Below are 23,316 nucleotides of genomic sequence, written 5' to 3'. Positions count from 1 at the left end.
TGCACACGCACACACGTACTCTTAACAAAACAAAAACTTATCAGCACAGGCACAGCAAGTAGAGATTCTGTGATCCATACAAATGTTTACCTTGTTGTCTCAAGTCCCAGTTCCCTGCTCCAAATTCCCAACTCTCAGCAGTCCAAGCAATATTTTGATGACTCTACATTGCAAATACTCTGCTCAAATAGAGAAGGAATCTCTTACCTTCTGGCTTCAAGCCCTCGCAATATTCCTGAGTACTGCACTGCTCCACTTCCAAGGTAAACAGCAGAGGAGTATATCTGTGAGAATGTGTGACTTGAGTAAGTTTGTGTGCGAGTGTGTTTGTTTGTCTGTCGCTATCGACCCTCTTCTGTCGCTGTCCCAGGTGAGAATGACGGAATGCTCAGACTACAGCTTCAGGTGTGTATGTGTTTGGGAGAAGGGGGGGTTAGAGAGGGGGGGGGGTAGAGAGAGAGGGAGGGTAGAGAGAAAAAGAGGGGTAGAGACAGAGAGTATGTGTGTGTGCGTGTGCGTGTGCGTGTACGTGCGTGCGTGCTTGTGTGTGTGTGCTGTTCCGTGACGTGCTGTGACTGGCGTTGGCATGTACGAGTAGCAGGAACGAGCACAGCCACCGTTTGCCATAACTGGACTCAGAGGGGCGTAACACTGTTAAAACACACCACAGCACACCAGAGCTCAACACACACCACGGCACACTAGAGCTACACAGCACCACACAGCACAACACCACAGGGTTCAGCTCAGCACAACACACAGTAGGCTACACTACAGCTCAGCACAACCCAGAGCTACACATCACAACACAACACAGCACAGCACACAGCCCTCATCTAGAAAGCACAGCCACAGAACAGCAGAGCTACACCAGAGCAACTCAACACAACACAACACAGCACAGCTACAGCACCACACACCACAACCACACATGCAGAGCACTAACACTTACAGAGCAACACCACACGGTAAAGATAAACAGCTCAGCATAGTACAGCACACAACACCACCCAGCACAGCTTACACGGCGCAGCACAGATGAACAGATAACACAACACCAAACTACACAACAAAACACAACACAACACAAAACAGCAACACAGTACACAACATAGCAGCACTGCTTGCACAGTACACGCTGTATCTGTCCTAGTCTGGGTCTGGTTACACACACACACACACACACACACACACACACACACACACACACACACACACACACACACACACACACACACACACACACACACACACAGTGAGCGAGACAGTGGGTCTGGTTATGTAACACAGCTGAGCTTCTGGCAGGGAGCCAAAACACACACGCCCCCTCAGCACAACGCAGGAGAAGAGTGGAGGATAAGTGTGTGTCTGTGTGTACAGTATGTGTGTGCGTGTGTGTGTGTGTGTGTGGTAAGTGTGTCAGTGTGTCTGTGCATGTGTGTGTATGCACAGGTGTGTGTGTGTTTGTGTATCTATGTGTGCAAGAGACAGAGTCACGCCCCTCAGCACAGCACAAGTGTGTGTGTGTGTGAGAAAGAAAGAGAGAGCGAGAGAGAGAGAGAGAGAGAGAGAGAGAGAGAGAGAGAGAGAGAGAGAGAGAGAGTCCAGCCCCCTCAGTGCAAGACACAAATGTGTGTGTGTGTGTGTGTGTGTGTGTGTGTGTGTGTGTGTGTGTGTGTGTGTGTGTGTGTGTGTGTGTGTGTGTGTGTGTGTGTGTGTGTGTGTGTACATCTGTGTGTGCGTGTGTGCGTGCGTGCATGCGTCCGAGTGTGCATGTGTGTGACCATCCCCCCTCAGCAGTGCAGACAGGAATGCTGTGAGAGGGGAAATAGTTGTTATTTCTGACTGGCCTGCATACCCTGCAGCAGGGGGGACGTGGGACGTGTGTGTGTGTGTGTGTGTGTGTGTGTGTGTGTGTGTGTGTGTGTGTGTGTGTGTGTGTGTGTGTGTGTGTGTGTGTGTGTGTGTGTGTGTGTGTGTGTGTGTGCGCACGTGCATACGTGGTTGTGTATGTGTTTAACAGGGGAAATTTGAGATGGAAAAAGAGAGAGAAAGACACCCAAGAACATGTGGTTAAATTTGCTTCCTATGTCCATATAAGGTCATGGCACATGTGGACCACGATGTGTGGGATGTTATGCTCTTGCTCAGACCAAGTCTCGAAGAGATTTGAACGTCGGTGATAATCAGGCTACTGTTGCAAACCTTCCTCTATTCAAATTAAATAGTCCTGGGACCCATAATTTCTCACAAACATTACATTGTGGCGCATTTTTTACTAAGCTGTCCAAAACTGGTAAATGTCCTCTAATTATGCAAAAATATAACCATGCCTTTGATAAGATACTGGCTATACAACACGTTTTGTGTGCATTTATTTGCATTTTATGCTGACATTGGCCTACATGTCTATCAACTAGTGGACAGCAATGTTTTTCTTCGACATGACAGTCCTCTTTTTCCTACAAGGCCACATCACAATGGAATACTCTTCCAGGTGACCTGAAGAGCTGTGGCTCCAACTAAAGCAGTTTCTCTTCTCTCTCCTTCAACAGTTCAGTCTTCTGTTGTAGATCTTCTTCCTTGCTCCTAATCTGCAGATCCTTTTCCTCCAGTTCCACATCCTTTTCCTGGATGGTTTTCTTCATGTCCTCTATGCATTTGTCTGCTGTGTTGATTTTGACATCCTTCTCTTTGATTTGCTTGTTTCTCTTCCCAATAAGTCTCTTCTGCTCTTATACCTCTTCTTTTTTCTCCTGCAATGTATCTAATGCCTCCCTCCAGAATTTGGGAATTGAAGACATGTAGATGAGTTCAGAGTATTGTTAGTAAGAGAAGCACAGTTGGCATTTAAAAATGCAGCATTTCTCTGTCTCTCTCTCTCTCTCTCTCTCTCTCCCTCTCTTTCACTCAATCACTCATGCGCGCGCACACGCACACACACACACACACACACACACACACACACACACACACACACACAATCTACAGCAACTTTCCCATGATAAAGTAGCATGATACTGTGTCATGGCTCATTGCTTTTTAAACCCTCACTCACAGACAGTGACAGTGAGGCTTCTTAAAACAATTCCCATGTGTTGACAGCCGAAACGACAACATTATGTTTCTTCTTTTTGTGTTTTTTTAGATGCGTCCCAGCATCTCTATAAGAGGGTCTGTCCGTCCGCTGTCCGTCCGTCCGTGCGCTCAGAGAGAGCACCGGACAGAACGCGTCTTTTGCTTCGTAATTGGTTTGCAGTCGTATGAATTTGGTAAACTCTGCCACTGAAGCTCACTGCTTTGTGCATTGACGGTAAAAAGCTGGCATTGAAAATTAAGCGCACAATGCATCCAAAGGGTGAACCCATAGCGCATGATTCACCCAAACGGTTTTATTTATTTATTAGGCTATTTGGCAATGTTTAGTTTCTTTCCCACATGCACATGACGCTGAAATGGCGTGATAGCCTATTAAAGGTTGATAAATAACCTAGTACTAATAATAATTTGTAATGTAGCCACTTGATCTATTTGAAATTTGAAATTAGATGCTTCTTTTCCAAATCCAAGCATGATGACCTTATTATAGTCTAAACAACAAAATATAAAGCTTTGTCTCGTCATTTCACTGCCTGCCACATTATTTGGAGTTTTCATGGGCAATAGGCTATGACCAATAAACAAAAAGCACATCCTCAGAGGGGGGTGGGCGTTGACAGGTTAGGAGGAGGCCAGCGGGGCGTTTTGGGGGGAAAAAAGGTTGGAACTGGCATAGAGGGACGCATCTGTTGTCCGCCTGTCGGCCTTGTTCTATATCACAAAATTGGACACTGATTGCTTGAAGTGCTTGAAGTGACTGATTGCACTGATTGTGATTTAAAAGAACCGACATGGATGAAAATATACTGATCAATCTATTGATCTAGTAAACAGTGTCACTATATCTCTGTGTTTGTAGGGGTTAACAGTGATGTTGCTAAAAAATATATTGTTTAGCTCAGTGTTTCCCAACCACTGTGCCGCGGCACACTAGTGTGCCGTGAGAGATCGTCAGGTGTGTCATGGAAAATTCTGGGGGATTTTTTTTTTTTTTAATTCACCGTTATTATCAGCAAATAATGCCTATGCCATTTTCTAGTAGCCTGTGTCTGCTGTTGACTGGCGTCCTAAGCATGAAATAATTCCTTATCACTAGGTGGCAGCAGGTAGCGAATTGCATTGATGTAGGCCTATCTTCAATAGCCCTAACAAAAAACGTCCATCAGCTGTTAGTCAAAACAATCCTCCAGACGTGACTGATAGCTAACTTTGCTAGCGCTGTTTCTTCATTAATTAGGTCAGAAAACCAAAATCCTACCCTGAAACAGATTTGTGTTTTGCTTACAACCTTACTGAAAAGTTAAACGAGTGAGGTGGTGGCATGATTGAGCACACAACGTAGTTTGTTGGTCCGCGTGCTGTCGAGTGTGAGGATGCCGACACCCTTCAAGCCAGCCTATCCAACTGCCGGTAAGCATAATATAGCCGGTTTTAGGGAAAGGGGAAAGCGATTACCTCCTGTTACCTCGCGGGGAAACTTGCACCTTTGTCACAAACACCCCTGGCACAATTTCCAATAAGTTTTTAATAATAATATGACCGTAATATTTTGCATTTGAAAACATGAGATTTCCGCTTTGAGTTCATGGAGCGCTGTCAAACTGTCCGACTTCTTCTGACCACCGACCTCGTGATGTTGCAGCGCTGTGATTGTGATCAAACGGCATTTTAGGGCGGGCCTTAACCAAAGGTGAAAGACTGCCTAGGTTTCACATTAAGATTAAGTGAGTAAAATATAGGCCTACAGAGATTGATATTTGTACATATGCATCTTCAGTGAAATATTTCCGAAATGTTGCTACTGTCAGAATAAGCATTATTTCTATTTTCTGTATTCCTGCTAAATGCTTTTGGACAGAATAACAATTTGTAAATTGTAGGCCTACTCTGAAGTTTATAGCTTCTTTAAGAAGTGAACATTAAGCACTTTTTATTTGAAAGAGGAAATATAAAATATGACTAAAACAATACAGTTTTGTGTTTATTTGATTGCTATTCAAGACACTTTGTAGCCGCCTATATTAACAATATAGTCATTCTTATCAGAGAATTATTTGTTTTCATTATTTCATCATTTTTGGTTGGTGGTGTGCCGCGAGATTTTTTCAAGGGAAAAAGTGTGCCTTAAGGCACAAAAAAGGTTGGGAAACACTGGTTTAGCTCATTGGTTCCATTTTTTTCTGATGCAACCCTATATTTTGCCCTATATCTGTTCTGCCGTACAAAGGCTAAACGCAGTAACTACATATTTTGTCGAAATTGAGTTTATACTGAAAATGGCCTTAAAAACACCTTATTTATTTTGTGGAAAAGTTTTGTGGTCCAAATGTGTCCCATTTTAGAGATATTAATGTTTCAATTTCGCAGTAACTACAAAAGCCAACCTAAAACCAAGGCCAACCGCAGTAAGTGGTAGTTACTGCGGTCGCCTTTGTTCAACTGGTTCGAACGTTCTAAAAAAACTAAGGATAAACGCAGTACGTGTAGTTACTGCGGTCTTCCTTTGTTTGCCTGGCTCGCAACACAGTAGAAAGCCAAGGCTAAACGCAGTAGGTTGTGAAGTCATGCGTTCAGTTAACTCGGCTGCTCAGTAGATGCGGTCTGTCATCCGAGTAATGCAAATAGTAGTTCTAACTAGACAACGTTCACAAACACCCTCAGATTTCAAGTCCATGCCATGGCCAGATAGCATGGTATTATCGAGAAGGAAGCGAATAGGGGAGTTATTCTGATTGTAAAACATTTCTGTAAGCCTAGCATTTAACTCACCAACATACAGACTGCATAAGTTGAGCAATCAACCAGCCGTTCTAACAAGAGTAAACTACTGTTTCTATTTCTCTGGTTCATTGTTCGGTCATTTGTCACCCCCATTTGCCATAACTTGACTCGACATCATTGTAAATGAGGGCTGGGCTCTCAATGATTCTTCGAGTTTAAATAAAAATGAAATGAAATGAAATAACTTTGACCTAGAACTAGCGTTGTAATGAGTGCCTACCAGTGTTTCATTTCCACCGCGTTTCAAAACGTGCATTTCGTAGCGTCATTCATTTATCAACTTCCATCTGTTTAGCGATCTCTAATGAGTAACAAACATAACTTAACTTAACATAACTATTTGAAATCATAGACGTTTATTTGGTTAGAAATACTGTAAAACATTTCTGTAACATTTAACTGACCAGGTCACCGGCATGCTGTCACTTCCTCATTCAGCAACAAAATATTCCAATCTGAGTGAAATAGAGGGGGTGTTTGCAGTTTGATGGACCAAACCATTTTGGACAGGGGTGTTTTCAATGGGATTCTTTGCAATGTAGGCCCATTTTATAATATGAAAATAAGAGGGTTTGGTTTAAGAAACTGGTTTTAGTTGTCTATGTATTTTGTTTGCATTTCTTTGGTTTGTTATTTTGGGCTTTTGTTATTGTTATTTAGTCGATTTATTTATTTAGTGAAATGGGCTTAGTCCAAAGGCCCTAGTAAATCAAGTAAAGTATACAGGTGAAAATATAGGCCTAAATATTTACACCCATAATAATCTTGGGGTCATCCCCAACATTTTTCTACTTAACAGTCAAGTTCTATGTTATTGTACCTTTGAATTTGTCATGTATTCCTTTTAAGGTCGATATAATACTGTGTAGGCTACAGACATTTGAAAAACTAGTTCCTCAGTGTGCTTTGTACATGACAGTTATTTTCCTGTTATTCACGTTATGGTGTGATGAAAAGGTGATGGTATAGGATTTTTTTTTAATGATACTGATTTTTGTCATTTTTATCAGCCCTGAATATCGGCTTCTCCGTATCGGGCATCGGCCAAGGGTGATGTTTAAGTTTTAATAGGCAGAGGGCACCTTTTCCCAAAAAGGGCATAGGCTAAAATGGGTCATAGTTGACACCCAAATGGTTGTGTGTATTTGTGTTCTGCATGTCCAGTGATATCAATGCAATTAGAAAACCAAATATAACACAGAACACCATCCCAAATGCTTAAAAGTGTGTATTGTGATTGTAAAGTAATTTATTTGCATGGGCTTTCATATCATATTTCACATGAAACTGTGCAATATGACCTTTTAAAAGTAATAAAAAATAGATTACTGAAGCTAATGTGCAATTTAAATACATTACCCAATTATAAACTGACATAAACAAACCACAAACCAATAAAAATAAAATAAAAATGCTTAAGTAATTCAAAAATGTTATGTTCAGAACATACAGTAGCTAAATTGTAGATACTGCACTTAGCCTTTGGAATAGTGTTCTAATTAGTCACGTTATACAAAGGCTAAGTGCAGTATCTACCATTTTTCTACATTTTTGAGGTCAAAGGTCATATTTTTTAAACTTTTCTTTTTCTATAAAAAATTCCTTCCTATAAATGCATTATTTAAAAGCGTCACCACTGTTGTACCTGCAACCTGCTTGGCTGGCCAGTAGGAAAACTTTAAGGTCATTTTTCTCAGTTTCAATGGTGGCGTAGTTACTGCGCTTAGCCTTTGTAGGGCAGTGTTGTCTAGAGAATTGGTTTTCTCAGTTTAGCTCTGGGAGTCTGAGACGTGTGGACTGTGGTCATTTGACTGGTCACATTTGTATATAATTTTCCTGATTTGATGGGGAGTTGTGAAATATGAGTGGGAGAGTTGAAAGTATGAATATATGGATAGCAACATGTAGGATATTATGAAGATGAAAGTACTGGTCGTACACCCGCTGGCCTAATTGTTCGGTCAGAAAGAATGCAGCTGTTCTAGAGGTTGAGTCTGGCCATTTATTAATTAAACATTGAGGAAATTGTACGTGGTGTAGTCGTGTTATCTCACAGTGTGGAAGTTACGTTGTGTGGTTTTCTATACAAAGACAGAAATAAAAGAACAAACAGGACAATGCTAAGTCATTCACATTACAGATGTCCCATTCACAATATCTACTCGAGGATAATAATTACAGGAAAAATACTGCACACACAGTAGTAATAACATAGTGATAAACAGTACTAAAATGGCAGGTATAAAGCATTAAAACAGCACTGGAAATCGTACAGCATTAAATATATGAAATGCTAACAAAGAACACCGTGTACAAGATTGCTAACGCGGCATTGCTGAGTCATGGAACATTCTAGACATTTCCAATACAACAGAAAGATTGTCTGGCTCCAATACAATGTTATAAAGGACTGTAGAAACGAAATAAAGGGCTGCACAAACGAAATAAAACCTTACAAAGAAAATATGGGTACTTACAGTTACATTCACGCACAACAACACAGAAACACTTCCAAACGAAGTCGGAGAGTCCAGAAATGCGACTGCATGATAGAGAATGTCCGGGCATGTTTCATATCACGCAGCTATAACATGCATTCAAAGCGTGATCAGTCTCTTAAAGCGACAGCGCCACATTTCTTATAGTCAAGTCACTTACATAGGAAAATGCACACATAAGGAAATAAGGCATTTAAACATATGAATGCAGGGAATTTACACCTGAAAGCAGGGAATTTTGTACAGCCGCCCCCAAATTTACCTAGTAAATTTGTAAACAACACAAATTAACTGCCCATCAGTTAAACTAGTTAGCTACATCACTGGGCATTTCAGGGAGCTCAATTAACTTGGCCACAGGGCGTAAGTAAGTGTTACCTTTAATGTCCACTGCGGCAGTCCGGACCTTACCGTCATCACTAACAAGGACCTTACTGACCCGTCCTACCGGCCACATAGCTCTCGGCAGTTGATTGTCCATAACCAGGACAACCTGTCCAACCTTGAGTACTTCTGAAGATTCCTTCCACTTCTGGCGCAGTTGAAGATTGGGAAGGTATCTCCGGATGAACTGGTTCCAGAAGTGGTCGGCAATGACCTGGCTGTGTCGGTAGAGTCGTCGTCCCAGCAGAGCTTCAGGCCCATACAAGGCCTGTGGCAGGGAGGCATCCCGCCGCCCCATCAGGAGTAGGTTTGGCGTGATCGGGTCTGGGTCAGCCACGTCAGATGACACGTAGCCCAGAGGTTTTGAGTTCAGGATCCCTTCGACTTCCACCAGCACGGTGGCAAGGACGTCCTCTGGAACAATCTGGTCGCGTAGTACAACCTGGAGAGAGGCCTTGACAGACTTGATCTCTCTTTCCCACGCACCTCCGAAATGAGGTGCATGAGGTGGGTTGTATCGGAAGGAGATTTTCTGTCCAGCAAGCTGCTCCCTCAGGGAAGGTTCAAGTTGGGCGAAGGCTTCCTTGAGTTCTCGGTCTCCCCCTCGGAAGTTAGTGCCCTGGTCGCAGAGAATCTCGAATGGCTTTCCTCGTCTTGCTACAAACCTCCGTAGGGCAAGGAGGAAAGAGTCACTGTCCATGTGGGAAAGGAGGTCTAAGTGGACACACCTTGTAGTCAGGCACTTAAATATGATGCCCCACCTTTTCTCATGTCTTCTGCCTATTTTGACTGTGTAGGGGCCAAAACAGTCAACTCCCGTGGACCAGAAGGGAGGCTTATTCAAGCGAAGCCGTGCAGAGGGTAAATCGGCCATTTGGGGAATCCCCGGTTTCTTGCGCCACTTGCAACACTCTGTGCACAGCCTCTGATGCTTGCGGATGGCTTGTCGTCCACGAAGTATCCAGTATGATCTGCGGATCTCTGCATAGACTCTCTCTGGTCCAGGATGAAGGAGACGATTGTCATAGTCTCTAATCAGTAGGCGAGCGACAAGGTGATCAGGTGCTAGTACAATAGGATGAAGCGTGCCGTCCTCTAGATCCTCCGCCTTGCGAAGCCTCCCACCAACTCTTATCAGTCCAAGTTGGTCGAGCGTTGGTGAGAGTGAGCTTAATCGGCTATTTGTTGGTACGGCCTTTCCAGCTTTGAGAGCATTCAAATCCTCAGGGAAGCTCCTCTGTAGAAGAGCTAGTTCAGCTGCAATGCGCTCAGATGCGCTTGGGGATGTGGAGACCGCCCTGTGAAGAGCCTGGTGCGTGGTAAGTATGAGGTCTTCCCACGTCTCGCAGGAATCAGGAAAGTCAGGCAGTGGCATGTTTGTGGTGGAGATGGTGCCACAGAAGCTACCATGTCTGAGCTCGGTCGCATCATCCAGGACAGTGGAGGGACAGACAGGCCAGTGATCTGGTGAGAGCTGTAGGAATGGAGGACCACAACGCCAGTGGCCAGGCTGTGAGAGCTGAGACAAAGTTAGACCTCTGGTTATGTCATCAGCCGGGTTGTTCTTTGAATCAGCATATCTCCAGTTGCTAGTCCCGACTAGGTATTGGATTTCTGCAAAACGTGTTCCTACGAACACTTTGTATTGCTGGGACTCAGACTGAATCCATTTCAGGACAGTGGTAGAATCAGACCACATGATGGAGCGTGTGAGGGGTACTGTGAGCTCAGTACTCAGTACTTGGGCAAGCTGTGCACCAGCTGGGCCTGCACATAATTCCAGGCGTGGGATTGATAGCTGGCGCTTGGGTGCAACACGGGACCGAGCCAGGACGAAGGAGACATGGGTCTGACCAGCTGGATCTACCACTCGGAGGTAAGCTACAGCTCCATAAGCTTTCTCTTTGTAGATGGTTGCCTGCTCAGGGTTGTTCGACAGCTGCCTCTCTGCCCTTTGTAGGAGAGGCATCACAGCAGAGGGGGAAGCTTGGAGTATGGCATGGTTGTCTTTCCACAGGAGAGGTGTTGCATATCTCTCCACGCCATCCACATTGATCCGTGCTGTGCAGTGGCGGCTGGTAGTCTGTCAAACAGGGGAGGCTGTTCAATTACAATATGTCCAGAACGCAAAAAAAAAAAAAAGGGGGGGGGGGGGGGGGGGTGTCAATTTTGACACACATCTTACATTGGTCCTGAGCCACATATGGCCTCACACACTAAATGACTCTTGTTGAAACAAATTTGCTAATCATTAATCATTATCCCCCTTGTAGCCTATTCAAATAGGGATTTTTTTTTTAAATTATTATTATCATCATTAGGCCTACCTCCGCCACATAATGATGTGATTGAGTTTGCCTTCGTTGTTCATTACTTGGTGCACGGCTTAACTTACCACTAGAGGTCGCAAAATCTTTAATTATTTAGGCTACCAGACATTGCCAATACTGCAATACACAGTAGGAAACGGGACTTGACAGTTAACCAGTTGATCAGACACCACGAAAGCTCAAAAGAAACGGTTGTTCTTCCCTACCTTTTTCACCAAGTCAATATTAGGCAGTGCTCTGCTCTGCTCCTTGATATTAATTTTCTCCTCATAAGGACGACTGGAATTCGCCAGAATTTAATCCACAATGCTTGGCATTTTGCATAGCTCTCTAGCTTTCTTGCAAGCTAGCTCTAATAAAAAGTAGGCAACCTCAACTTTTGAATTGGGAGATTAAAAAGGATAAGGACTTGCCACTATTAAGACTTTATTCGCAACACTAGGTTTACAAGAATATGTACACAAAACTGGAGTTCACCGCAATGAATAGCTTCCTCACTGGTTACCACGACGAAACTTCTTCTCAGTCAAATTAATAACATATCCGCTTTTCAACTACTGTAGCCTACTGACACGGGGTTCACCCAATCACAAGTCGGAGCCTCAGTCTCCGGTCCCTCCCCCCCGCTCTCTCTTCTCCATTCACTCCCAGTGAGGCTCAGTCTCAAAATCAAAAAAATGTTCACGGCAATAGCCAATGACCGTTTAGCATTTTGCCATTGAAAATGCGTACAATTCCACATGCCATTGAAGTCCATTGAGACTCGACTCGCTTGCGTTGTCATGAGCGGAGAAAAAAACTCGTGCGAGCCTCGGGATCTTATTACAGATTGGTTAAATCTCTAAATTGAGCACATGCATTTTATATGGAGCTGGGTCTGAAATAGCAATGTTATTAAGTCGTGTAAAGCATTAGTTTACATACTATTCTCGTGATTTTGGACAGGAGGCGGCGCCTCCCTTGTACTCAATGAGGAATCGCCTCTGGTGCTGTGTCACTTTCCAGCAGATTAAGTGCGGCGCTGTCCTGCTTTGAGCGCGTGATCTCTTTCTCATTGCGACGAGGCAGAGTGTCGAGTTGCCATAATTTCTCCACGTTGTGTCGTAGCTCTTGAGCAGGTGACAGGAAGGAGGTGTGTAGGCATGAACTCTGATGACATGGCTGTTGCAGGAGCGTCGCAGGCCCTTGGATGGCCCATCCTAGCTTTGTGCATACAGCTACAGGAGAGCCAGGTGAGCCCATGCGGACTGGACATATGGCCGTGATCAAATGTGAATTGTCTGACCCAATGAGGATCATCGGCTTGGCTTTGTGGAAGGGCTTGACTGGCACATCCCTCAGGTAGGGGTATTTCTTCTTCAGGACATCAGCTGGGCAGGACTGTTCAGCAAGGTTCAGCTCTGAAGCACTGAAAACATTCTTGAGCTTGTGTCTGATGCCCAGGTTTGACATGGTTGACACCTCAAGTGTCACAGAGGCTCCCTTCAGGTGCACTATGTCCTGCCTGACAGTTCTCAAAGTCAGGAACTCACACTCCCTCTTGAGGCCAAGCTTGTCCACTGCAGCGGGAAGTATGATTGTCCTTTCAGATCAGGCGTGAGTGACTTGCTTGATCCAGGTAAACAACTGTGGAAACAGTGCTGACAGTAACACTGGGCTGTTGCGTTGTTGCAACTTCATGCAAAGTCAACAGGTGCTGTTCTCCACATGTGGCACAAGGCTTCTTCAGAGTACACTTGTCGGGTTTATGGCCTCTTCCACACCTCCAGCAGCGGTTCTGTTCCTTTATCCAATCTGACTTCTGGGATGTATTCATGCTGGTGAATTTAGAACATCCACTCAGGTAGTGCTCGTTGGACTGGCAATATGGGCAAAAGGGCTTGAATCGCTCACGCTTGGATTTTGGTGATGTGGAAAGTGCACTTGTGTCAGGTGCAGTTGCCTTCGGCGTAGCAGCAGTGTTTAGCAACACAGTGGAGGTCTTCACTTTGGTCTGTTTGGAGGACTTGGTGTCTCGACGTGGAGGCTCTCCCTGAACGCCTTCAGCGGCCCGTCGAGAGATTTGGAGGGTTTGAGACTTAATTTCCAGCCAGGATGCCAGGTCAATCAGAGTGTATGTCGTAGCAGACCCACTGGCGATGATGCCTCGCTTCAAGCAGTGTTCTACGAAGGAATCTCTGTAGTTCACAGGAAGCTTGCTAAGCAGGATGTCAACGTGCGAACCGCACTGCAACTCGTACCTCGCTGGCCCACGTGTCGACTGTAGCATTCCCACTAGTGAGCTAACTGCTGTGCTGAAGTCTTCAAATGCTTGGGCGTCACCAATTCGGACGGGTGGAGCTTGCTGCAGGGCCTTTAGCTCGCTTTGAATGAGTGACCGTGGCTGGCCATATCGTTGTTCCAGAGCCTGCATCGCAGCGCTGTAGGGCTGTGGACTGTTCAGGTGCCTCTTAGCTATCTGATAAGCTGCAGGAAGTTTCAGAAGGTCAAGGAGAACTTGAAACTTGTAGTCCTCTGTCAGATGTCGATGAGGCCCTAAGACTGTGTCCAGACCCTTTTTCAGGAGGATAAAGTCACTCTCTTTGCCAGATGAGAAAGCAACCAATTTAGGCTTCGGTATCCCATAGGATGAGGCGATGGCCATCTCCATCAAGTTAGGTGCTCCTGTATCAGGAGCAGGGTAGGCCGCAGGTTGTGGAGCAGGATATGGATATGGGTACCAAGGATAATGCCCCGGTTGCGGTGGCGCTATCCCATGAGGAGGGTACCAAGGCCCAGCAGGTGGCTGCACTGGCGGATAAGTTTGAGTGGGCAGAGGCTGATTTGCCACTGGCTGCCATGGAGGATGCTGTGCAGGCACTCGTTGACCTGGAGGAGGTAGCATAGGCGCTCGCTGGCCTGGCACAAGTGGCGCGGGTACAGGCGCTAGCTGGACTGGCAGGGGTGCCGCATGGGCTGGCTGTGCCTGGCCTGGCGGCGGTAGTACTGGCGCTAGCTGTCTCTGCAGAGGTGGCGCGGGCGCTGGCTGGACTGGCAGAGGTGGCGCATGTACAGGCTGGCGTGGCACAGGTGGCATGGGTGCAGGTGCAGGCGCTAGCTGGACTAGCAGAGGTGGCACATGTGCAGGCTGGCCTGGCTGCGGTAGCACGGGCAATGGTTGTCCCCGCAGAGGTGGCGCGGGCGCTGGCTGGCCGGGCATGTGTGGCGCATGTGCTGGCGCTGGTTGGCCTGATGGAAGTAGAGCGGGCGCTAGCTGTCCCTGCAGAGGTGGCGCGGGCGCTGGCTGGCCGGGCATGTGTGGCGCATGTGCTGGCGCTGGTTGGCCAGGCGGAGGTAGCGCGGACGCTGGCTGTCCCTGCAGAGGTGGCACGTGCGCAGGCTGGCCGGGCAGGGGTGAAGCATACGCTGGTTGGCCAGGCAGGCGTGGCAGGCGTGGCAGACGAGGCAGGCGTGGCATGGGCACCGGCGCTGGCTGGGGCACCAGAGGTGTGGCAGGTGAGGATGCCCTCTCTGGAGAGCCACAAGATACTGGTGTAGCAGTGCCATCCGATGGAACATTCTCTGCTTGCTCAGTCAGGCCTACCGATGCTGCGAGAGGCCTATGTTGTGCCATGTTTAACCATGGTCCTACTTTGGAGGCTGCGCCTTGAAGTGCCGATGTGGAGAACTGAACAAGTGGCTGAGGCATGACTGGATTCAATTCTTGCACATAAGTGTGACTAGGAGGTTCTGGCCATAATGTTTGAGGAGCTAACACGTAATCTGAGGGAGGCCTGTCTCCAATGTGGGTAGTAGTGACAGGTGCATAGCCATATGTGTCTGGCAAACTGCTACTGTACTGCTGATAAGGAGAGGTTGATCTTGGATGCTCATGATAAAAGCCCACAGTACTTGAAGGATAAGAGGCACGCTTTGCATTCTCCATTTCCATAGCAAGTTGTTCCATTGCAGTGCTTAAAGTTTTCCATCTCTCCTCTAGTTGATCTAATGCAGATGCTCTAGTAGCGGTAGCGCTCTCAGATGGGAAAGAAATGTTGCTCTGACTTACATGTGTTGCATGCCCTGTTGATGGCATGTGTGGTCTGGAGGGGGATGATTGGCAAGGGTGGCTGAGCACATAGTCCTCTAGGTAAGCTGGAGGTTGTCTTCTCCGGCTGGGGCGAGGATAAGGCTGATGTGCTTCACCCTGGACATCTCTAGAAGCAGCCATGACGCAGATGATGTACAATCCGGCGATAAGAAGGACCAATTTTGTAGGATATTATGAAGATGAAAGTACTGGTCGTACACCCGCTGGCCTAATTCTTCGGTCAGAAAGAATGCAGCTGTTCTAGAGGTTGAGTCTGGCCATTTATTAATTAAACATTGAGGAAATTGTACGTGGTGTAGTCGTGTTATCTCACAGTGTGGAAGTTACGTTGTGTGGTTTTCTATACAAAGACAGAAATAAAAGAACAAACAGGACAATGCTAAGTTATTCACATTACAGATGTCCCATTCACAATATCTACTCGAGGATAATAATCACATGAAAAGTACTGCACACACAGTAGTAATAACATAGTGATAAACAGTACTACAATGGCATAAATAAAGCATTAAAACAGCACTGGAAATCGTACAGCATCAAATATATTAAATGCTAACAAAGAACACCGTATACAAGATTGCTAACGCGGCATTGCTGAGTCATGGAACATTCTAGACATTTCCAATACAACAGAAAGATTGTCTGGCTCCAATACAATGTTATAAAGGACTGTAGAAACGAAATAAAGGGCTGCACAAACGAAATAAAACCTTACAAAGAAAATATGGGTACTTACAGTTACATTCACGCACAACAACACAGAAACACTTCCAAACGAAGTCGGAGAGTCCGGGAATGCGACTGCATGAGAGAGAATGTCCGGGCATGTCTCATATCACGCAGCTATAACATGCGTTCAAAGCGTGATCAGTCTCTTAAAGCGACAGCGCCACATTTCTTATAGTCAAGTCACTTACATAGGAAAATGCACACATAAGGAAATAAGGCATTTAAACATATGAATGCAGGGAATTTACACCTGAAAGCAGGGAATTTTGTACACAACAGGAAAAGTGTGTGCATATACGTACATCTTTAAAAAACTGTAGACTCTTACAATCCACCATAAAAAGACATCTCTGCTTATCTCACAGCTGTTACAGATAAGGCTCCACACTCACCCAGAGTCTGGACAGATTCCTCCATTCTCCTGTGTTCCTCTGTAGTAATTTCAGGAGGCCCTAAAATAGCACCACAGCATAATCAAACACATGAAAAGATGCAATACCACAGTACATACAAGCCTGTGCAAACACACTGTATATGAAAAACCCCTGCATGCAATACCAGAGTAATGTACCATGGGAAAAATAAGAATCTTCAAAGAATCAAATAATCAACTCAAAGAATCTTATCAAATCTTGTAGTAGAAATGGGCTTTGATCTTACGACACCCTGTAATACCAGAGTTCAGCACCACAGTGAAACCTGAGATAGGCCCAACGCCGGAATCCTAGTCTCGTGCTCTGCTCCTTAAGCCTCGGGACTGTAGAAAACATTTCATTTTACATCCTAATTTACCAAGTCTCCGTATTATGATGGGATCTCAGTCGCAGATCTCCCTAGTCCCAGGATAATTGTGTGATTGCACTCAATTAATATTAACTGTTCTTAATATGAATATTCCAACAATATCGGTTAAGTCTGAGTCCAGCTGTCAAGGGTTTTATATCCATTTACTTGTAGAACTGATTTGCACGTGGCCCGACTAATTTCTTTATGCATGTCCATCCCATATGAGAGACGTCTAGAATAAATCAGAGGTTAAAGTTGCTGGAAGGTACCATACTTTGAGATCCATAGTCCCATACACTTTACTCCTATTCGACTGCAATAGGAAGTGAGAGGTGTATGTCAAGAACTACACTCAAAAGATCTGATCACCCTGCTTAAGTTCCAGTTTAAGATAACATATTTTTATCCTAAGTAGACACCATTGACAATCAGGTAGAACTCTGCTGACCCGAAGTATAGCGTCCCACTCCACATGGAGAAATGTCCTTGGAGCTGCTACGTTTCGACAGTACAATAACCTTATGAAGGAATAAACAGGGTCTATAGCAAAGATAGATCAATGAAGGTTTTATTACAGGACAAATCTAATTATACGACAAAGTACAATGTTGAAAAAGTCAATGCTACCTAATTAGGAGGAAATGGTTACATGGACACTAGGTCCACGGGAGCCCTTTAGCGGAGTTTAAACTCAAAGATTTGATCATTACACCAAAGTTTAATACCTAGGTATCTCGTGGGACGACCCCAGCCAGGGACCAATGACGTGCCGGCATTTACCTGGGCTGGGCTTAGCACAATGGCGCGGGGTTGGGTTGTAACCAACACCTTATCCAAATCCTATGATTCTAAATCTTTAATAAATTCACTAATGACAGTTTCAAAACCAAGACCTGTTCACCACCCGAAGTATTTCCATCAGATTGATACTAAACACATGCATAGAATTTCAAACACATCATAGTAAGCATTTAAACCACGCATATTAGATCTGGCGGGAGCTTCAGTCTCTGCGTGGGCACGGGAGGTGCGCACACGCAGGAACAAATGGCCGCTGGCCGAGATGCGCTGGGAACGCACACCGGGGGGTGCACGCTTTTCACATGCATCGATTCTGGAACTTGCCGCATTGAATCGGATCGTCCACGACCCGCATTGGATTGGATCGCCGAATCGATCATTGTTGACACCACTATGACATACACGTACATACACTCACATTGCCATTCTCCTAATGTTAAAATACATGTATTTTCTTTCCTACATTGGAATATTGATATGTTCATTTCGGATGCACATTTACCCATGCATGTACTATGTGCGAACCTACGCACACACACAAGCACAGACACAGACACACACACACACACACACACACACACCAAAACACACACAATCAACGCCTAGCTATTTTCTTGACATGTCATGAAATACATAATACTTACCCCCAAATAAACCTACAAAAAAGATATATTTGGATTAATGGAGTGGAATTGAGTCAAACCCAAGAGTCCAATAACTGCTCACCAATTACATTGTATCATACTGAAAGCGATCTAGAGAATGGCAATCAGTCTAATTGGTATGTTATGCCATTCCAGCCTGTAGATAACCAAGTAGAATTTGCAACATTTGGCAAAACTGTTTTAGGTTTTCTTTATTCATTGGCTCCTGTAATGGCAGTGTTCATCATTCACCCTGGTAATGTGAGTGTATGTGTGTGTGTGTGTGTGTGTGTGTGTGTGTGTGTGTGTGTGTGTGTGTGTGTGTGTGTGTGTGTGTGTGTGTGTGTGTGTGTGTGTGTGTGTGTGTGTGTGTGTACCTGCGATTATATCCAGTGTCTTGACCCGAGCTGTGAAGAACCAAAGCAGTAGCACAAATTAATATAAGGTGACACCAGCAACAAGTACTGTAATATTGTTTAAACATCAGTTAAACATCATAAACACAAAGCGAAAAATGAATAAATAAAACTGCATTACATTACATAGCATTTGGCAGACACTTTTTTAACCAAAGTGACTTATAATCGAAATAAAAACACAAAACATGCAAAATAGAATTATAATACTTACACACTTCCAGTGCGGTTCGTCCCTCCCTCCTCTGTTCTCCACTGATTACCTGGCATGTGTACCCTCCCCTGTCTCCCTCTCTAACCCCCTTCAGTTTCAGAGATACGTCTCCTGCCTGCAGCTCGAGGGGGTCCAAACTCACTCTCCCCTCGTAGCCCTCTCGCATGGCCTCATATCCCCACTTGTACAGGTAGATGCAGTCCGCCTCCTTAAACCGCCTGATCTCCATGGCAACAGTGCTGATTTCAGGAGAGAGGTGACAGCGGAGTCTGGCGTCATCACCAGGTGAAAAACTCTTCTCGTCAAGGAGATCGGGGGTGACCAGTTTGAAATCTGTAGGAAACGCACACATGGACACAGACACACGCACACACGCACAGACACACAGACACACAGACACACACACACACACACACACACACACACACACACACACACACACACACACGCACACACACACATTTTCGTAAAAACATCAATTGTTTACTGTCAGAATAAACAATGATAAAAGGGAACTGCAAACATAGGGCCTACTGTATTTATGCTAACCACTAAACAGACTTTACTACCAGCAGTTTTACCCAACATTGTGTATGGTGACGCGCGCACACACACACACACACACACACACACACACACACACACACACACACACACACACACACACACACACACACACACACACACACACACACACACACACACACACACACACACAGTTAAGTTTTTGTCTTACTTTTATGTGGGAGTTCTGCTGCCATTTCTGAAACAGACACGTCATACAGTCAGCAACGATACCTTATACAGTCGACCCCATCACAATAAACACACATCATAAAGTCAACATCATACCTCATCATAATAAACGGACATGTCACAAATTCAGTAACAAGACATGACATATTCCATCCCATCATACTGTAGTAAACACACGACATAGTAAGTCACATAGTCAGTAACATTACCTGACACACTTCATCCCATCACAGTAAACAGATAGACACGTCACATACGTACAGTATATAGTCAGTAACGATACATGACATATTCCATACCAATCACAATAAACAGACACGTCACATAATCAGTAACAAGACATGACACACTCCACCCACTCATCACAGTAAACACACTACTTCAAATAAGCATGATAACACTATACTGTATTATTTACAACAATCACAGTTAACAAGCAGTATCTTAAATTATTGCACTATGTTTTCCCACTCTGAGTTAACTCTACCATCACTGAGTAAACATACAGTATCTCAATCAGACACAATATTACTAGTTGCAACCCCATCACAGAGTAAACATGTGGTATCTCAAATTATTGCACTATTTATTACTCCACCACAGTGAACATACAATGGACATAATTAGACTATTAGCTGCCATGTGATCTGCATAGGGTGGGACTTACCTTTGCATGCAGGCTTTCAGCCTTTCAGTCTTTATGTGAAGCTGAATTTCCTTTTCTTAACACGGGCACTGACACAGACACAATCACACACTCCCTTAATCCCACAATCTGCACTCTCCACATGCATTAACAGTTTGCACTCCACACTGGGACCGCACAACAGAGGAAAAGCATTCCTTGCTATGACACCGTAATCACGGGAAAATCAGTACTGAATGCACGCCATCTTCTCTCCAACTCCTCCATGTAGAATAGCTCCTGTAGTACTCAAAGTGATTTACATCTGGTATCCTAAAGAAGTAGCGGCTTAATGTCCATGATTTTCCCTTTACTTTTCCAACAAAGTCTCATTAAGACTAAAAAACGTAGCAGTCATAATTTCGATTCAGTAGAGTGGACCATAGAGATACACCCAGTGAGCCTCCATTGATCAGGGGGAAGAAGGAGGCTTCAGCTCTGTTTATGGTTTTATGATCTGCCTTTAATGATTCACATGTGGATCTGGGGATGAAAGAGCTGCGTGGACCAGCATGAGAGAGCTACTGCTAGTCAACTACCATGCAGGTGAATATCATGTAGATAAAACCTTGCAGGTAAATCACATCCCTTTTTCTACATGGCAAGCTTACATGGAGACATAATCTAACCTGCCATTCAGATGAGAAGGGAGATTGTCCACATCCCAGGTTAAGGTGCAGGGCAAAGGCTGATTACAGAACAACAGTCTGACCTCAATAATCTGTGCAACAGCACCCCGAATCTGCCATTCTGATCATGATGAAAGACATGCTGAAAGTACAGTAGGTTGCCAAAGATGGTCCATGTTTATGATCGATAGCCCAATGGAATAAAAGGTTTAATGCTTAACCCAGCTGCACTTGAGACTGTAGACCATGTAATTACTTACCTATCTACACCTAGGGCCATTCATTTGGTACAGTGTTTACTCCACTAAACCAATCAAAGTCCTTGCAAGATCTGGGCAATCTTCATTTACCAACCTCATATCAACACATTGGAAGTCTCTTAGAGAAAGTAGGTGGTTGCTTCTGTATATCCTTGCAGCAGAGAATGAATGACACAGATACCGTACAGTTGTGCCAAAGACAGTGTTGATGGGGGACTTAATGATGGTGAAACCAGGAGCTATATATCTAGAGACCACACTCAATTTGGTCCCAAAGTCAATCATTACATAGTCAATATACAAAAATCAAATAAAAAATATTAGAGGTATTCTTTAAGGGGAAAATTATTTATATCACTTGTACAAACAAATAAAATAAAGAATAAAATACATCACATGATAATATACGTATATAACTTTTTCACACAAATAAAATACATCTCTGAAATTCGGTGGCAATGGTACATGACACATAGGGCATATAGCCTACAGAATTATTGATATAAAATAATGTATGACACATCGTAGGGCATAGAATATTTGATGTAAAGTAATATATCATGACACTAACACTATAGAATACTTGACATGAAGTAATGTGGACACGTGGTATGACAGAACCTACAGAATCTCTCAAATAAAGTAAAGTATAGCACACACACCTTTGCATACCCAAACAATCTGGTTTCAGAACTGGACACTCAACTGAAACTGTGTTACTCTTAGTGACTGAAGCTCTAAGGACTTCAAGAATGGAAGGGCTATCATCGGACCTCATCCTACTAGACCTGTCTAAAGCCTTTGACACAGTCAACCACATGATACTCCTGAGGATACTCATGGCGATGGGAATCACTGGTGTTGTCCAACCATGGTTCAACTCCTACCTATCGGGACGCACCTTCAGTGTGTCATGGCAAGGGAAACTGTCTACAACTCACACCCTGTCCACAGGCGTACCCCATAGATCAGCGCTGGGGGCCTTTCTGTTTGCAATGTACATTTCCTCCCTGGGACGTGTCATTCAAATACATGGGTTATCCTACCACTGCTATGCTGATAACACCCAGATGCACCTGTCATTCCGTCCAGAGGACACCACGGTTCCGGCACGCATCTCTGCCTTCCTCTTCGACTTGTCAACTTGGATGAAGGACCACCACCTACAGCTGAACCTGTCCAGGACTCCTGGTGATCCCAGCTAAAGAGTCACTCAGTCACAACATCAACCTCAAGACCACTGTGACCCCAAACAAAGTTTGCAAAAACCTTGGCGTCATGATTGACGACGAGCTGTCATACTCCAACTACATCAACTCAGTCACCCGGACCAGTTGATTCAAGATGTCTAACGTGTTGAAAATCAGACCTGTGCTGACCCAATATTCTACACAACTGGTCCAGGCCACGGTCCTGTCCCGCGTTGACTACTGCAACTCAGTCATGACAGGTCTACCTGGTTGTGCACTAAAACCACTGCAGATGGTCCAGAATGCGGCGGCACAGTTGACATTCAATCAACCCAAAAGGACCCATGTTACTCCTTATTGAGTTGTACTGGCTACCGATCGCACAAGGCCTTGACCCTTGCCTACAAAACCATCGCAGGAACGGCCCCAGCTTATTTGAAGGACTTACTAAAGCTTTTTGTTACTGGAAGAGAACTGTGCTTCTCCAGCACAAGCTGTCTGGCTCTGCCATCCAGTCGCTCAAGGTACTCCCAGTCAAGACTGTTCTCTGTTGTTGTACCCAAGTGGTGGAACGGTCTATCAGAGGCAGCAAGACTAAGCACATATCTTGCAGCCTTCAAGAAGCAAGTATAGACTCTCCTCTTTCGTCACTATCTACTAGACCAGTGATTCTCAAACTTTTTCAGACCGAGGACCACTTTGTCCGCCCAAAAAATGTTCAGGGACCACCTTCAATTGAATTGACAGTTGATGGGTGCTAATTTGACATGACTAATTTTGATGTAGTTCACTTACTTCTTATTCACATTACAAGTCTGTGTTATTGTGGTTGAAATAAGACTTCTGCTATGTTTAGCTTTGTAATTAGGCAGGCCTATGTTATAAATAAAGTCTACTGCTACATAGGTAGAAATCCCCTCGCGGACCACCTGAGCTCTGTCACGGACCACTAGTGGTCCCCGGACCACACTTTGAGAATCACTGTACTAGACTAATGTCTGAGCTGCCCTAGCCTCAGGCCAAA

The 23,316-nt window shown here is 44.7% G+C and overlaps 2 protein-coding genes across 7 annotated transcripts in view; both read right to left on the bottom strand.

The window, feature by feature from the left end:
• Nucleotides 1-431, bottom strand: part of LOC134461425 (uncharacterized) — a 34,591-nt gene extending 34,160 nt beyond the window's left edge. For 4 of the 6 annotated variants that reach the window (XM_063214351.1, XM_063214353.1, XM_063214356.1 and 1 more), the window contains exon 1: nt 208-431. The gene's annotated coding sequence lies outside the window, so the exon portion shown is untranslated. The other 2 variants (XM_063214355.1, XM_063214352.1) reach the window with 2 other exon arrangements.
• A 17,237-nt stretch (nt 432-17,668) lies between these two features.
• Nucleotides 17,669-19,596, bottom strand: LOC134460598 (butyrophilin-like protein 2). The gene is made up of 3 exons (XM_063212974.1): nt 19,509-19,596; nt 18,822-19,105; nt 17,669-17,707 (listed from the first exon to the last, which is right to left on the bottom strand). Exons 1-3 carry the CDS (start codon nt 19,531-19,533, stop codon nt 17,669-17,671), a joined length of 348 nt encoding a protein of 115 aa, XP_063069044.1. The 5' UTR covers nt 19,534-19,596.
• Nucleotides 19,597-23,316: the final 3,720 nt, after the last annotated feature.

Source organism: Engraulis encrasicolus, chromosome 13, assembly GCF_034702125.1.
Source record: "Engraulis encrasicolus isolate BLACKSEA-1 chromosome 13, IST_EnEncr_1.0, whole genome shotgun sequence".
Classification (NCBI taxonomy): domain Eukaryota; kingdom Metazoa; phylum Chordata; class Actinopteri; order Clupeiformes; family Engraulidae; genus Engraulis; species Engraulis encrasicolus.
The sequence above is the reverse complement of the archived record's forward strand: the minus strand, read 5'-3'. Positions and strand labels throughout refer to the sequence as shown.

Coding starts and splice junctions, on each gene's coding strand:
- LOC134460598 (XM_063212974.1), bottom strand. CDS start 19,533: ATGGCAGCAGAACTCCCACATAAAA. Junction 19,106..19,508: donor AGCAGAACTCCCACATAAAA/GTAAGACAAAAA, acceptor CGTTTCCTACAG/ATTTCAAACTGGTCACCCCC. Junction 17,708..18,821: donor GGGGAGGGTACACATGCCAG/GTAATCAGTGGA, acceptor GTGCCCACGCAG/AGACTGAAGCTCCCGCCAGA.